This window comes from Neoarius graeffei, chromosome 27, assembly GCF_027579695.1.
Source record: "Neoarius graeffei isolate fNeoGra1 chromosome 27, fNeoGra1.pri, whole genome shotgun sequence".
Taxonomy (NCBI): domain Eukaryota; kingdom Metazoa; phylum Chordata; class Actinopteri; order Siluriformes; family Ariidae; genus Neoarius; species Neoarius graeffei.
In genome coordinates this window covers 27648018-27663895 of record NC_083595.1, presented here as the reverse complement: position 1 = coordinate 27663895, position 15878 = coordinate 27648018, and the positions used below count along the sequence as shown (strand labels likewise).

General features: G+C 42.8%; 1 protein-coding gene across 6 annotated transcripts in view; it reads left to right on the top strand.

Annotated features, from left to right (window-relative positions):
• The window catches only part of cbfa2t3 (CBFA2/RUNX1 partner transcriptional co-repressor 3), an 88542-nt gene extending 73010 nt beyond the window's left edge, over positions 1-15532 (top strand). For all 6 annotated transcript variants that reach the window (XM_060911899.1, XM_060911900.1, XM_060911898.1 and 3 more), the window contains 2 exons: positions 8248-8438; positions 11582-15532. In XM_060911899.1, coding sequence (XP_060767882.1) covers positions 8248-8438; positions 11582-11959 — 569 coding nt within the window. In that variant the 3' untranslated portion in view covers positions 11960-15532. The remainder of the gene's footprint in view (positions 1-8247; positions 8439-11581) is intronic.
• The last annotated feature ends 346 nt before the right edge of the window (positions 15533-15878 follow it).

Genomic DNA, 15878 nt, shown 5'->3' with positions numbered 1-15878 from the left:
TATGTCCCTTTTCAAATACTGAGAAATTACATTACATCACAGGCATTTAGCAGACACGCTTATCCAGAGCAACATACAACATACCCAGAGGAGCCCAGGGAGCAGTTGGGGGTTAGGTGCCTTGCTCCAGGACACTTCAGCCATTCCTGCTTGTCCAGGGAATTGAACTGGTGACCTTTTGGTCCCAAAGCTGCTTCTATTCAAGTCTTAAGTTTAGGCCATGGCTTCGCCTATATATGAAATCCCCTCTATAGGACAAAAGGACACATTGAGGACAGGGAAGTACATTTTTCAGATGTTCAACCAGTTTATCGTGATTAATTGTTTCCCCAATCAAACCCTGCCTCCTGTGCGCTGATTGGTTAGGAGCTGCTCTTTACACCCACGGGCGATATCAATTATAAACGGCTGCAATGGTTGAGATTTCCAATATTTACAATTACATTTACAGTGGATATAAAAAGTGTAGGCGGCATGGTGGTGTAGTGGTTAGCGCTGTCGCCTCACAGCAAGAAGGTCCGGGTTCGAGCCCCGTGGCCGGCGAGGGCCTTTCTGTGTGGAGTTTGCATGTTCTCCCCGTGTCCGCGTGGGTTTCCTCCGAGAGCTCCGGTTTCCCCCACAGTCCAAAGACAAGCAGGTTAGGTTAACTGGTGACTCTAAATTGACCGTAGGTGTGAATGTGAGTGTGAATGGTTGTCTGTGTCTATGTGTCAGCCCTGTGATGACCTGGCGACTTGTCCAGGGTGTACCCCGCCTTTCGCCCGTAGTCAGCTGGGATAGGCTCCAGCTTGCCTGCGACCCTGTAGAACAGGATAAAGCGGCTACAGATAATGAGATGAGATGAGATATTTCCCACCATTAATGTGATCTATAACCTGTACAATTCAATTGAAAAACAAACAAATATTTTAGGGGGGAAAAACATAAAAAATAAAAAATATACAATAAGCTGGTTGCATAAGTGTGCACACCCTTAAACTAATACTTTGTTGAAGCACCTTTTGATTTAATTACAGCATTCGGTCTTTTTGGGTCGGAGTCTAGCAGCCTGCCACATCTAGACTTGCCAATATTTGCCCACTCTTCCTTGCAAAAGTGCTCCAAATCTTTCAGACTGCGAGGGCATCGCTTGCGCACAGCCCTCTTCAGGTCACCCCACAGATTTTCAACTGGATTTAGGTCTGGGCTCTGGCTGGGCTTTAATTTTCTTCTGGTGAAGCCATTCTTTTGTTGATTTCGATGTATGCTTGGGGTCATTGTCGTGCTGAAAGATGAAATTCCTCTTCATCTTCAGCTTTCTAGCAGACACCTGAAGGTTTTGGGCCAAAATTGACTGGTATTTAGAACTGTTCATAATTCCCTCCACCTTGACTAAAGCCCCTGTTCCAGCTGAAGAAAAACAACCCCAAAACATGATGCTGCCACCACCATGCTTCACCGTGGGTATGGGGTTCTTTTGGTGATGCGCAGTGGTGTTTTTGCGCCAAACATACCTTTTGGAATTGTGGCCAAAAAGTTCAACCCTGGTTTCATCAGACCGTAACACATTTTCCCACATGCTTTTGGGAGAGTTGATGTATTTTTTTTTGCAAAATTTAGCCAGGCCTGGATGTTTTTCTTTGACCCTACCTCATAGTCCAGACATATGGAGAATACGGGAGATTGTTGTCACATGTAGTACACAACCAGTACTTGCCAGAAGTTCCTGCAGCTCCTTCAGTGTTGCTGTAGGCCTCTCGGCAGCCTCACTGACCAGTTTTCGTCGTCTTTTCATCAATTTTGGAGGGACGTCCAGTTCTCGGTAATGTCACTGTTGTCCCATATTTTCTCCACTTCTTGATGACTGTCTTCACTGCGCTCCATGGTATATCTAATGCCGTGGAAATGTTTTTGTACCCTTCTCCTGACTGATACCTTTCAACAATGAGATCCCTGTGATGCTTTGTAAGCTCTCTGTGAACCCTGGCTTTTGCTGGAGGAGGCAACTGAGTAAATGTCTGAACTTTATTTGGGGTTAATCAGAGTCATTTTAATTGATGGCAGGTGTGAACCCAAAAAGACTGAATGCTGTAATTAAATCAAAAGGTGCTTCAACAAAGTATTAGTTTAAGGGTGTGCACACTTATGCAACCAGCTTATTGTACGTTTTTTATTTTGTATGTTTTCCGCCTAACAGATTTGTTTGTTTTACAATTGAATTGTACAGGTTATAGATCACATTAAAGGTGGGAAAAGTTTTGAAATTATTTACCGTGGTCTCATTTTAACAGGGTGTGTACACTTTTTATATCCACTGTAGCAAGGGAAAAAAAGTTAACTTGTGGAAGTATACGTACCCTGAAACACACTTTTAATTGTGCTTATGCACCGTTTTACTGATGTACGTGTGTGTGCAATTTGAATCGCACAGAAAATCTCAAAATGATGCTTCTCACAAAATTCACCACAGTCTTGATTAAGATATATAGCATACTGTATAGCCATATATCTTAGTCATTGCATAATGGTTAGAGAAGCAGCTTTGGGACCAAAAGGTCACCGGGTCGATTCCCTGGACCAGCAGGAATGGCTGAAGTGCCCTTGAGCAAGGCATCTAACCCTTGTGGGTACGTTGTACGTTGAATTTATTTTTATTTCGAACATGTATAAAAAAATGTATGTAACTATTTGTACATACAAAAGAAAGAAAACAAGAAATTAAAAAAATAAAATAAAATAACATAAAGAGCGGCGGCACGGTGGTGTAGTGGTTAGCGCTGTCGCCTCACAGCAAGAAGGTCCTGGGTTCGAGCCCCGGGGCCGGCGAGGGCCTTTCTGTGTGGAGCTTGCATGTTCTCCCCGTGTCCGCGTGGGTTTCCTCCGGGTGCTCCGGTTTCCCCCACAGTCCAAAGACATGCAGGTTAGGTTAACTGGTGACTCTAAATTGACCGTAGGTGTGAATGTGAGTGTGAATGGTTGTCTGTGTCTATGTGTCAGCCCTGTGATGACCTGGCGACTTGTCCAGGGTGTACCCCGCCTTTCGCCTGTAGTCAGCTGGGATAGGCTCCAGCTTGCCTGCGACCCTGTAGAAGGATAAAGCGGCTAGAGATAATGAGATGAGATGAGATAACATAAAGAGCTAAGACATTACAAAACACCGCACATTGTTCGAAAAAGGAGTGGGAAGAAGTACAATACTTTTTTAATTTCCCACCCCTTTTTAACTACCCCGAAATCCAAACTACATTAATACACCTATAAAAATATATACCATATATACACTTCATGAATATCTATATAATTACAAAAATAAATATATACTACATACCATATATATATATATATACACTTCATAAATATCTATATAAATATTTAATTACAAAATAAATATATACTACATACCATATATACACTTCATAAATATCTATATAAATATATAATTACATATATATATATATATATATATATATATATATATATATATATATACATACCATATATGCAGTTCATAAGTATCTATATAAATATATAATTACAAAATAAATATCTACTACATACCTATCCCTGTAAATATGAATATATAAACTATCCCCATAAATAAATATATACCATATACTAAGTTAGTTCTAATATAACAATCAACCCTATTCTATTTATCCCTCATCGTCCTCCGCTAACATACTTCCTCTTCTATATACTTGTTTAAAAATATTTTTTGTACCTTTTTTTAAACAGATTTATATTTGCACTTTGTTTTATTTCTGTCTCCAGTCTGTTCCATAAAGTCACCCCACAGCTCGATACGCACATGTTTTTCATATTTGTTCGAACCTTTGATTTTTTAAAATTTAGGTCTCCCCTTAGATTATATCCCCCCTCTCTCTCACTAAACATTCCTTGTATATTTTTTGGCAATAGATTATTTCTCACTTTGTACGTCGCTCTGGATAAGAGCGTCTGATAAATGCCTGTGATGTAATGTAACGTATAGCTGCCCTGAAAACATGGGGCTGATTGTGTCAGGACAGACAGGACCCAAAAATCAAGAAGTCTTTTAGGGGCCATTTGTCTTTTATAAGAAGTATGTTTTGTTTTTTTTTCATAATGCAATGACAAGGCAAGTCAAAACGGTGAGACTTCGAGGTGCAGTACTGCAGCACAGGATATTACATAACATTTACACTCCTTTACAAGTGAATCAGCGTCGGCTGGATAGAAGGAAATAGAGCAACTTGCGAGAGAAATCTCATTGTCTCCACACCACATGTCTTTTCCTTTCGTTTTCATATTTCATATGAAGCACACCCTATTTAATGTCAAAAACATTTTCGGGACAGTAAGCGATGATCCTGCTTCCAAGCTGGATCAGAAAGCCTTCTAGATCCCAGTAGGATTAAAACGTTGAAACTGGCCACCCCACCGTTTTCTATTACCTGCTAATTGCTGCAACTGCTCCAGAGTTTCCTTGATACAAATTAATTAAACTTGCAAACTAATCTTGGTGGCACATATGCTGAGTCTGATAACTTAGTATCACGGTTCTCGCTGATACAGAGTAGGTGAAAAAGAAGAAACAAGGGCTGAAGGTAGAGACAGGATGAGAAATGGAGGGATGTGCGTGTAGAGGTGTGGAGAGGATGAACAGAATAATAAGTAGCTCTCCAGCTGAGACAGCTGTGCTACACACACACACAGAGTGTAAAAATCAGTGTGGCGCCTGGGGGCAGGATATTGACTGGGATATGGCAAGTGTGTATAATTGGACGAGTGTTTATGACCACAGCACACAGGTACCTCTGTGCAAAAGTCTCAGGCACATGTAAAGAAATGCTGTCGACCAAAAATGGCTTAAAAAAATAACGAAATTAAACGTTTCAGCATTAAAAAATACTATCAACAGTAATCAGTAAGCCATAATAAATGAAATATTTGGTGTGAGACGACCCTTTGGTTTAAAAAATATATATAGTAGTCTCTGGTACAATGAGTGCAGTTTAATAAGGAAATGAGCTGTAGGTTTTATCGAGCATCTTACAGAACCAGCCCCAGTTCTTCTGGACACTTTGACCATCACACTCGCTTCTTAATTTTGCACCAAAACCCAGCAGCCTTCATTATGTTTTCTTTTTTAATCTGAAAAGTGCTCTCTTGTGGAATACGCTGCTCAGATACGAACTTTTTTTCTGTAACATTTCATTTTCATCTCATCTCATTATCTGTAGCCGCTTTATCCTGTTCTACAGGGTCGCAGGCAAGCTGGAGCCTATCCCAGCTGACTACGGGCGAAAGGCGGGGTACACCCTGGACAAGTCGCCAGGTCATCACAAGACTGACACATAGACACAGACAACCATTCACACTCACATTCACACCTACGGTCAATTTAGAGTCACCAGTTAACCTAACCTGCATGTCTTTGGACTGTGGGGGAAACCGGAGCACCCGGAGGAAACCCACGCGGACACGGGGAGAACATGCAAACTCCACACAGAAAGGCCCTCGCCGGCCACGGGGCTCGAACCTGGACCTTCTTGCTGTGAGGTGACAGCGCTAACCACTACACCACCGTGCCGCCCACATTTAATTTTGTACTGACTCGATAATGTAGAAGTCATAAAATATAACAACGTTTGTATGAAAAAAAATAGGGTGCCTAAGACTTTTGCACAGTGCTGTAGATCACTTTAGACACTGTTCCTATTGAAACACAGCCACATGAACAATCTTTGTTCCTTCCTCAATAATTAACTCTCTTTCAAAGTGACCTGCCTTCTTAATCCAAAACTGAAATCAATTGGGTCAGATCAGCATTTTTTTTTTTTTATACGTGCCAAAGAACACGGCAGGATGTTAATTAGTTCCTGGATCATGCAGTATAGTATCTACACTGGTTATGTTTTTCACTCAGTAATTTAGGGGGTTTTCTTCTCATCTCATCTCATTATCTGTAGCCGCTTTATCCTGTTCTACATGGTCGCAGGCAAGCTGGAGCCTATCCCAGCTGACTACGGGCGAAAGGCGGGGTACACCCTGGACAAGTCACCAGGTCATCACAGGGCTGACACATAGACACAGACAACCATTCACACTCACATTCACACCTACGCTCAATTTAGAGTCACCAGTTAACCTAACCTGCATGTCTTTGGACTGTGGGGGAAACCGGAGCACCCGGAGGAAACCCACGCGGACACGGGGAGAACATGCAAACTCCGCACAGAAAGGCCCTCGCCGGCCACGGGGCTCGAACCTGGACCTTCTTGCTGTGAGGCGACAGCGCTAACCACTACACCACCGTGCCACCAGGTTTTTCTTAATAATAATAATAATAATAATAATTCACCTGTCTGTACATATTATGTATGTGCCATATTTTCCCTGGGCGTGATTATGGGTGGGACACACAATAAGATGTTTTTGGGGACATAAACAATCTAGCATGCTATTTTGTAGATTTATCTGATGTTGTGGTCGACATGGTGGTGTAGTGGTTAGCACCGTCACCTCACAGCAAGAAGGTTCTGGGTTTGAGTCTTTCTGTGCGGAGTTTGCATGTTCTCCCCGTGTCCGCGTGGGTTTCCTCCGGGTGCTCCGGTTTCCCCCACAGTCCAAAGACATGCAGGTTAGGTTAACCGGTGACTCTAAATTGACCGTAGGTGTGACTGTGAGTGTGAATGGTTGTCTGTGTCTATGTGTCAGCCCTGCAATGACCTGGCGACTTGTCCAGGGTGTACCCCGCCTTTCGCCCGTAGTCAGCTGGGATAGGCTCCAGCTAGCCCGTGACCCTGCACAGGATAAGCGCCTACAGATAATGGATGGATGGATCTGATGTTATGTTAAAGCTTAAAATGACATAAAAATAAACCTTCACGGTGCCTGAATCCATTTAATTTAATCATAATGTGCTTCAGATGTCTACTTGGGTAGCTTGTTTGCTTAATCTGACTCAGAAGCTACCAAGCTGGCTTTAGCAGGTAACCTAAAACATGCCATATGAGTTACATTTTGCAATAAGGTATATAAATAAAAAGTAAAAACAAATAAATCTAGAAGGGCACTCAGAGAATGCAAATCTCCGTCAAGGCCAAATAGTGTATCTCTAAATTAATGGATCTGCCCCGTGCCTTGGATCCACTCCAACATTTAAGGGGCTGTTCTTTGGGCGATGTAACACCTTTCCACCAAGTTTCATGGAAATCAGGTCAATAGATTTTGTGCAATCCTGCCTTTTGGCAGACAGACAGACAACCAAACCACACTGAAAACAACCTCCTTGGTGGAGGTAATGATAATGATGATGATGATGATGATGAGCATGTATGGGGTTTAGGAGCAAATAAAAAAGCTGTGCTTGGTTTTGACGTCACTCACGACAAACACAAGCTTACCATCGCCTGATTGGCTAAACACAGTGCAAGGGATGGACTCATTTGCATTAAGTTGATGAATAAGATGCGATGGATTAGCAGACCTACTGTACAAAAGGGGCACGTTGCAATTATGCTAATCCAGCACCTGCTCGCGGAGAAAGAAGTGCCTCGTGTCATCCAGAAATGTTGGTATATGTGTTTACTGACTGCATTAAGAAGCACACCTTCATAAGCCACTTTTTAAACACTCGTTCACAGCCGTCCCACTGTCCTGCACAAGGTCTTGCACGCGAGGTCGTTTCTCTCCGAGCTAAAATAAGACCTAGCGTGTGTAAATGAGGAGCGGCTGGGGAGCAGCAGAGCGATTATCACGGCCATGAACAGTGATGTACGCGCCCCTAATGAGCCAGGCTTCTATTTTCGACTGCATCCAAACACACCTGCCTGTCCTAAAAAACGCGCACACACACCACTCACTCACACACAATGGCGTTTGTAGAACAGAGGACGCCAGAGAGCACCGCCTCCTCACTTCTGGGTCTCGTCTTTTTCAGGTTTTGCGTTTTTAATGTGGGAGTTCCCTCTCAGCCATCAGAGCGGGAAATCTCTCACCACTGAGAATTCGAATATTACAAGTTTGTGAACAAAGTGAGCGAGTTTGGAAACATCTGCTGTTGTCAGAGCAAGGAAGCATTATAACCCGATTAATTATTTAAGGCGACTTTTTCTGACAGAATGTTTTAAATCTTGGATGATGTACATCTGTTCAGAATGATAAAACAAGCAGAAAGCTTATATGGCCTCGATAAGGAATAGGAGGAACGGAGGAGATGTCTGCAGGGGCTAATCTGTCTTTTCCTGTCTGTCTTTTTTCTCATTCCGCCCCTCCCCACCTCAGAGGAAGCAGTGAACGAGGTGAAAAGACAGGCCATGTCTGAGCTGCAGAAGGCCGTGTCTGATGCCGAGAGGAAAGCTCACGAGATGATCTCAGCCGAACGCTCCAAGATGGAGAGAGCACTAGCGGAGGCCAAGAGACAGGCCTCAGAGGACGCACTGTCCGTCATCAATCAGCAAGAGGACTCCAGTGAGGTATGTCTCATTCTCTCTCATATACACACACACACACACACACACAATCAGCTGGGCCCCACTGGGACACTTCCTGCCTGTCTCTCATAGCTACCTGCACCCACTTCACACAGCATGACCACTCGCACTCTCCACTGTCCTTAAAAATAGCTCATACGCTCATATGTGATGAAGAGAGTCTCTGTAAGTGTGTGTTAGATTAAGAAGGCATCTAACACTCACAGAGACTGTCTCCATCACACACTCAATTCACTGCCCTCAATCTCTGAGAGTCTGCCACTCGTCCGCTTTATCTCTTACTCCCAAGGGCACAAATGCTGTGACAGTGAGGGATGAACCCATTTTAGTCATGTTAAATGAATCATGTACTTCTTTGAATTCTAAAGGTTCTCAATGTTTTGGGGGCCAAAGAGCCCAAAGATTGTAATCGCATCACTTGTTTGTACACTTACTCCGGCTACTGAAATATTAAAATAATATCGGCTGGCTTCAAGTGGTATATCAGATATATTCCATTCAGCTAGCATGATACTGAACAAGTCAAAGACGAGTAGCTGAATGGAATATATCTGATATACCACAAAAAAGCCATTATTATTATTATTATTATTATTAAGGGCAGCACGGTGGTGTAGTGGTTAGCGCTGTCGCCTCACAGCAAGAAGGTCCGGGTTCGAGCCCCGTGGCCAGCGAGGGCCTTTCTGTGCGGAGTTTGCATGTTCTCCCCGTGTCCGCTTGGGTTTCCTCCGGGTGCTCTGGTTTTTCCCCACAGTCCAAAGACATGCAGGTTAGGTTAACTGGTGACTCTAAATTGACCGTAGGTGTGAATGTGAGTGTGAATGGTTGTCTGTGTCTATGTGTCAGCCCTGTGATGACCTGGCGACTTGTCCAGGGTGTACCCCGCCTTTCGCCCGTAGTCAGCTGGGATAGTCTCCAGCTTGCCTGCGACCCTGTAGAACAGGATAAAGCAGCTAGAGATAATGAGATGAGATTATTATTATACATACACATTTGATGGAACAATCATAGATTTTACAAAAAGTTAAGAACAGGGGTATAACTTACCAATATTGAATGCTGATTCTGATCGAATGTAATTCAAATGTTCTGTCAATCCGATGTACTGTACAAAGTCAAAGTTCTAACAGTAAAAATGTTCCAAGTCCAAAAAGCCTGAACAACAGCCCAACTTATATACAAGCTTTATACAGGCTGACAGTTCAAGTGCAAAGTTACTTTTGGTCGTAGTTAATTGTTACACTGCAGTTGTTCAAAACAAAAGGGTTTTGCTGAGTGAAGTCCTCTTGTAAAAGTCTCCGTCACTTTTCCTCACCTCCAAGTAGAACTTTGACAATATTTCCTCTATTGCTCTCTTTTCCAGTTTTTCAATGTCCGTTGGTATGTTTTTCTCTTGTAAATATGCATGAAGAATATCCAGTGAAGTTTTGGTAGCCTTTCGAGCGTTCAGCGTGTCTTTCTCTTTCAATCTTCCGCTTTTAATGAAGCAAACCTCGCGGCCATGTTTGTGTACAAACTATCACTGTCACTCGCTAGCGCTGAAGTTTTACATCTCCGACGTGTCTCTTTTCCAGCTTTTCGATGTCCGTTGGTATGTTTTTCTCTTGTAAATATGCATGAAGAATATATAATGAAGTTCTGGTAGCCTTTCAGGTGTTCAGCGCGTCTTTAGTTTCAGTTTATTTATTTAGTGCTTAAACCGAGTACTGGATTAGCCTCGTCTTCTCTCTTTCCTGGCCGACAAAAAAATGATTGTGTGCATGCGCAGCAGAAAAGTTTTGTCACTGGATCTTCGCATGAGCTCTGAAGTGTTACGTCATGTTGTCTTGACAACGTGCAATATTATAACAATACTGCACGCTCGTTCTCTGTTGGGGAGAGTGAAGTAATACATGGAGGATAAGCAATATGATAACAGTATTGCATGCCATCAATAAACCAACTCGAAGGGAATAGAATACGTGTTTTTATTCCATGGAAAAAGTGGCCCGTATGTATAATAATATCCATTATTGACTTTGTTATAAACTTTCAAAAACCTAGTTACACTTAAAATCTGAAATGTTTTGTCTCATATTAAGAGCGCTTGTCTTAGTTTTATTTTTTTTAAAATGCAGTTAGATTCAAATTGACAGAAGAACGAGCTCAAACATTCAAACTAGAACTTCAAAAAAGGCATTGATGGAAACTGGGGTTACTTTGGGAAAGACAGAGCTGTTATTGCAGTAATACACCGATCAGCCATAACATTATGATCACTGACAGGTGAAGTGAATAACACTGATTGATTATCTCATTACAGTGGCACCTGTTAAAGGGTGGGATTAAATAATATTGGCTGGCTTTGAGTGGTATATCAGATATATTCCATTCAGCTGCTCGTCTTTGACTCGTTCAATATCATGCTAGCTGAATGGAATACATCTGATATACCACTCAAAGCCAGCCAATATTATTTAATTATCTCATTATAATGGGGTCAAGGGGTGGGATTTATTAGGCAGCAAGAGAACAGTCAGTTCCTGAAGTTGATGTGTTGCAAGCAGGAAAAACGGGCAAGTGTAAGGATCTGAGTGACTTTGACGAGGGCCAAATTGTGATGGATAGATGACTGGGTCTGAACATCTCCAAAATGGTCCATCTTGTGGGGTGTTCCCGGTGTGTAGTGGTTAGTACCGACCAAAAGTGGTCCAAGGAAGAACAATTGGTGAAGCGGCGACAGGGTCATGGGTGTCGAAGGGTCACTGATTCGCATGGGGCACGAAGGCTAGCCCATATGGTCCAATCCCACAGAAGAGCTACTGTAGCACAAACTGCTGAAAAAGTTAATGCTGGCTAAAACAGAAAGGTGTTAGCATGAGCAGTTTGCGCTAGACCCAGTCATCTAGCCATCACAATTTGGCCCTTGTCAAAGTCACTTACACTTGCCCATTTTTCCTGCTTCCAACACATCAACTTCAAGAACTGACTGTTCTCTTGCTGCCTAATAAATCCCACCCCTTGTCAGGTGCCACTGTAATGAGATAATCAATGTTATTCGCTTCACCTGTCAGTGATCATGTTATGGCTGATCGGTGTATACTGCATGTGCTTTACTAACACGCTCCTCTCCTCCATTCTCACAGAGTTGCTGGAACTGCGGCCGCAAGGCGAGCGAGACGTGCAGCGGCTGTAACACAGCGCGGTACTGCGGCTCCTTCTGCCAGCACAAGGACTGGGAGAAACACCACCACGTGTGCGGCCAGACGCTGCAAGGGCTACCCGGAGGTGGCACCGTTCCTCTAGGAACTCCTTCCTCTTCATCCTCCTCCTCCTCTTCTTCTTCCTCCACCTCATCCTCTTCCAGCGCTCCGCCCACACACTCAGAGAGCACCACTCCGGGCCCTCTGTCCCTGGTTGGGCAGGCTGGCGGTGGAGGAAGCCCCAAAGACTCCAGCTCCAGCAGTGTGTCGCGTTCCACCACCCCTGCCACACCTGCCCTGCTGGACTCCTCCTCCCGCTGACCTCTGACCCCCCAGTCTGGGCACACTCACTGCTCCCGCTAACGCTGCTGCTGCTGCACCTGCACCCAAAAGAAGAAGAAAGAAATGTTCACCACAAATCCTCGCACTTCTTCCCACCTCTACAAGTTCCTTACTTCTTCTCAACTACCTGAAGCTCTCATTTAACCCTAGCTCTATATTTATTACAATTTGAAGGGTCTGATTTACTGAGGACGCAGTCAGCGATTTTGTACATGTCTTATTCAAAATAAGGCAGCAAGAAATAAATTCAAGCTTGGCTTTCTGAATAATTTAAACCCTGTGTATATATAGTCAGCCCAGCACGCATGGAGGCAGTTCACACCTGATACACTCCGTCCTCTTCCACAGAGAGCAATGGGACTTTTTAGAGCAGCTTGAATCCAGGAGTTAGATTCCTTCTGCCAGTCTAACACACACTTTTGCCCTTCTCTGGGTCTGGGTTTGTACGGCGGGTCGACAGACTTCCCTTCCCATCCCAGCACTCCGTTCCTCAAACCATGAATGATCTTTCACCGGTTTGCTTTTGGCTTTAACAAGAAAATCCAAAAATCCAAAAATAATGATGCTAATAATATTAATAATAATAAAAAAAAGAATAAAGACCTGATAACTACCTTGCTAGCGAGCCAAGAAAAACCTACACCGGACTCACCTCTCTGTTCTGATGTGAACCCAAATAAAAGAAAGACAAAAAAAAAAAAAACATGATCCAAACCTTTTTAATACACTGCCAAAGTTTCACGGAGAAGCACTCGTCTTGTAACCAAACGCGAACGACGCAAAACCTCCTCAAACCCAAGTCTGGTTTCTGTGGAGAGGCAGCAAGGAAAAAGGAACAAGTGAAATTCCTGCCTCCCTCCTCTCACTGTGCCCCCTCCTTCCCGCCCTGGCTCAGTTACCCACAATTCCCTGCTCCAACCCCAAGGAACACGGTGAAGTGACATGCTTTCTGCCTTTGCTCAAAGCAAAAGGACATGTAGGCAGAGAGAGAAAGCAAGGACGAGTGGACCAAACAAGACGAATGGAAATGAATGTGCTCTTGGCCTCGAAAGAAATTTGGCACCACGAATGCCAAAAAAATGCCCCACAAAACCCTCAAAAAGAACTGAGAACGTCTGTGCAAGGATCGCACTCCAAGGACGAGCCTTTTGAAGCAATTCTGGTTTTCTTTTTTTCTAAAACTCTCCCAATTTTACACCGAGCTGTAATTTTCACTCTCCCTCGTTTTCCAAAGCATGAAGAGCAGACTGCTAAAAAAAAAAAAAAACCTGTCTCATCAAAAGCAGTGTGGACTTAATTTCTCTTCTATCTCTCTCTCTCTATCTCTCTCTCTCTGTTTTTTTCCTACCTCCTGCCTACTTGTCCCTTTGTCTCCTGCCCCTCGGAGCGAATATCTAAGAAGGGATCAAATGTGTAGATACTGCTTTCTGCTTCTCAGTGTCTCTGATGTCTCCCTGTGCTGCCTGACTTCTTCTTCTTTTTCCTTTTTCTTTTTTTTTAAATATATATGTACACTTTCTCTCTTTGTCTTGTTTCAGTTTGGGCCAGACATGTAAAAACGTTCAGAGGGGAGAAATCTTTAGAGTAGAAGCTCCTCATGTGTTTTATATCACTTGTGTTTAGAGACAGTGAGAGGACGGAGGTGCAATATGAGAAGAGAATTCAGCTACTGAACGGAACCTCAGAAACCACCCTTAGGGTACCTTATAATATAAATCTACATATAAATCTATTTAAAATCACAACCATAACTTAATGTGAATGTATATAGTATTTAAAAGTAAGAGGTCCAAAAAAAAAAAAAAAAAAAACCACGTGTTTGCCAAATAACAGAAAGTATAACGTCTACGAATAATTTCTCCGTTTTTTTCCCCTTCCCAAATCGAAGCAATTGTAATTACTCATTCAGACCCATGCATTTTTGTCCCGTCAGTTTTACTCTGTATATTGTGTAATCTATAGATGTAGGTGACAACGAGTCCTGATTTTCCCCGAGTCACAGGCGTTCGTGGGTAAACAAGAAGTTCAATTCGATCTGCCAGTTGCAAACCTGATCGTATGACATCATCATCATCATATTTTACCTAATGTTAACTTGGCTTTAAAGGAGCAGCTTGTAAATTTGCTGCCTCTGCAAAACCAGGACCTACGTAGGTGAAACGGGGGAGGTGAATCTCAGAGCTGGTGACTCATCACTGCTTGTACAGTTTATTGCCCTAGTGCGATTCGAAGTGTGTGTTTAACCAGGATGCTAATGGCAGGCTCCCAGATAAGGACAGAAAGTCACTTCCTGTGTGAAATGTTGCACGCTTTCTCACTGAACTAACCTCCAGCGTAGTCGTGGTCCAAATCTGACACCAGAATCAAACTTTTTTTTTTGTTTTTTTTTTTAATTCGTTGTCTATACTGCGGTACAGAGCTACAGTTTTCCCTCATGCAGTCGTCAGCTTTCTCTCTAGAGGCATTGGAGTCCGATAAACACACTGAAGAGAGTGTGGAATGAGGTTTTTATTTATTATTATTATTATTATTATTATTATTATGAATAAAGGATCATGTAATTATATAATGATGCCCAAACTGAAAAAAAGCCCTTAAGAATAAATCAAGTCCATCACCCTGAAAGAACTGCAGGTTTAAATGCACTCCATACTGAGTCGACTGAACGGCCAGAAACATTTTGTGCACTCAGACGTCCTGTCCACATGCCATACCTCGAATACGGACCAAACTTGAAGGTTTCCTGCTTCGTGTCTCGTCCTATTTAGCGCTTTTTTGATGTCGGTTCCTTTAATTTAAGTACAGTGCATTGAATATCGAATGATCTATTTTCTTATTTCGAAATTAATATATGAAGTCTTTCACCTATTCCTAGTCTTTCACCTGTGTATGATGAAGCAGGACTACAGAGCTGTGTGTGCCTCCGTCCCCCAATTGTTAATCCTCAGCCTTCCGTCTCCTCATTAGCTACCTCCTGTCCAAGAGTGTGAGATCTACGTGTGCTCAGAGAGCCGTGCCATTAGCAGACATGCAAACCCGCTGCCATATGAAGAAGCAACTTTTGTTCAGTTGATATTCCCGTGTTATTTTAGGGTTTAGACAGAGATACAAGTTCGGGTTTTAGACCAAGAGGAACGAAAGGCTTTGTTCACGCAGCAGGGCAAACCTGAACATCAGCATTGTAAATTACAAATGATCAAATATGCATTGTTTGGACTGTCACACCATTTGCTCCATTAGTTGCCGTAGTAACGATGCAATGATGCAGATGTGCATGCTGAGCTTAAATGTACCAAATGATAAAAGATGCAGCTGATGTGACAGGACAAACTAGTACAGTATCATTTCCAGAAATCCAATCAGATTTGAAATGACATACAAATGTGGCTTAAGTCTGATTCAGGAAAAAAAAAAAAGTTGTTTTATTTTAGCGTTCCTGAACATGTCAGAAAACTGGATTTGACCCCTTTGTCTGAACAAAGCTGAAGTCATGCTACAGTGGTGCGTAAGTTTGTGAACCCTTTTGAATTTTCTATATTTCTGCATAAATATGACCTCAAACATCATCAGATTTTCACACAAGTCCTAAAAGTAGATAAAGAGAACCCAGTTAAACAAATGAGACAAAAATATTATACTTGGTCATTTATTTATTTATTGAGTGAGTGGCAAAAGTATGTGAACCTTTGCTTTCAGTATCTGGTGGGACCCCCTTGTGCAGCAATAACTGCAACTAAACGTTTCCGGTAACTGTTGATCAGTCCTGAACACCGGCTTGGAGGAATTTTAGCCCATTCCTCCGTACAGAACAGCTTCAACTCTGGGATGTTGGTGGGTTTCCTCACATGAACTGCTCGCTTCAGGTCCTTCCACAACATTTCGATTGGATTAAGGTCAG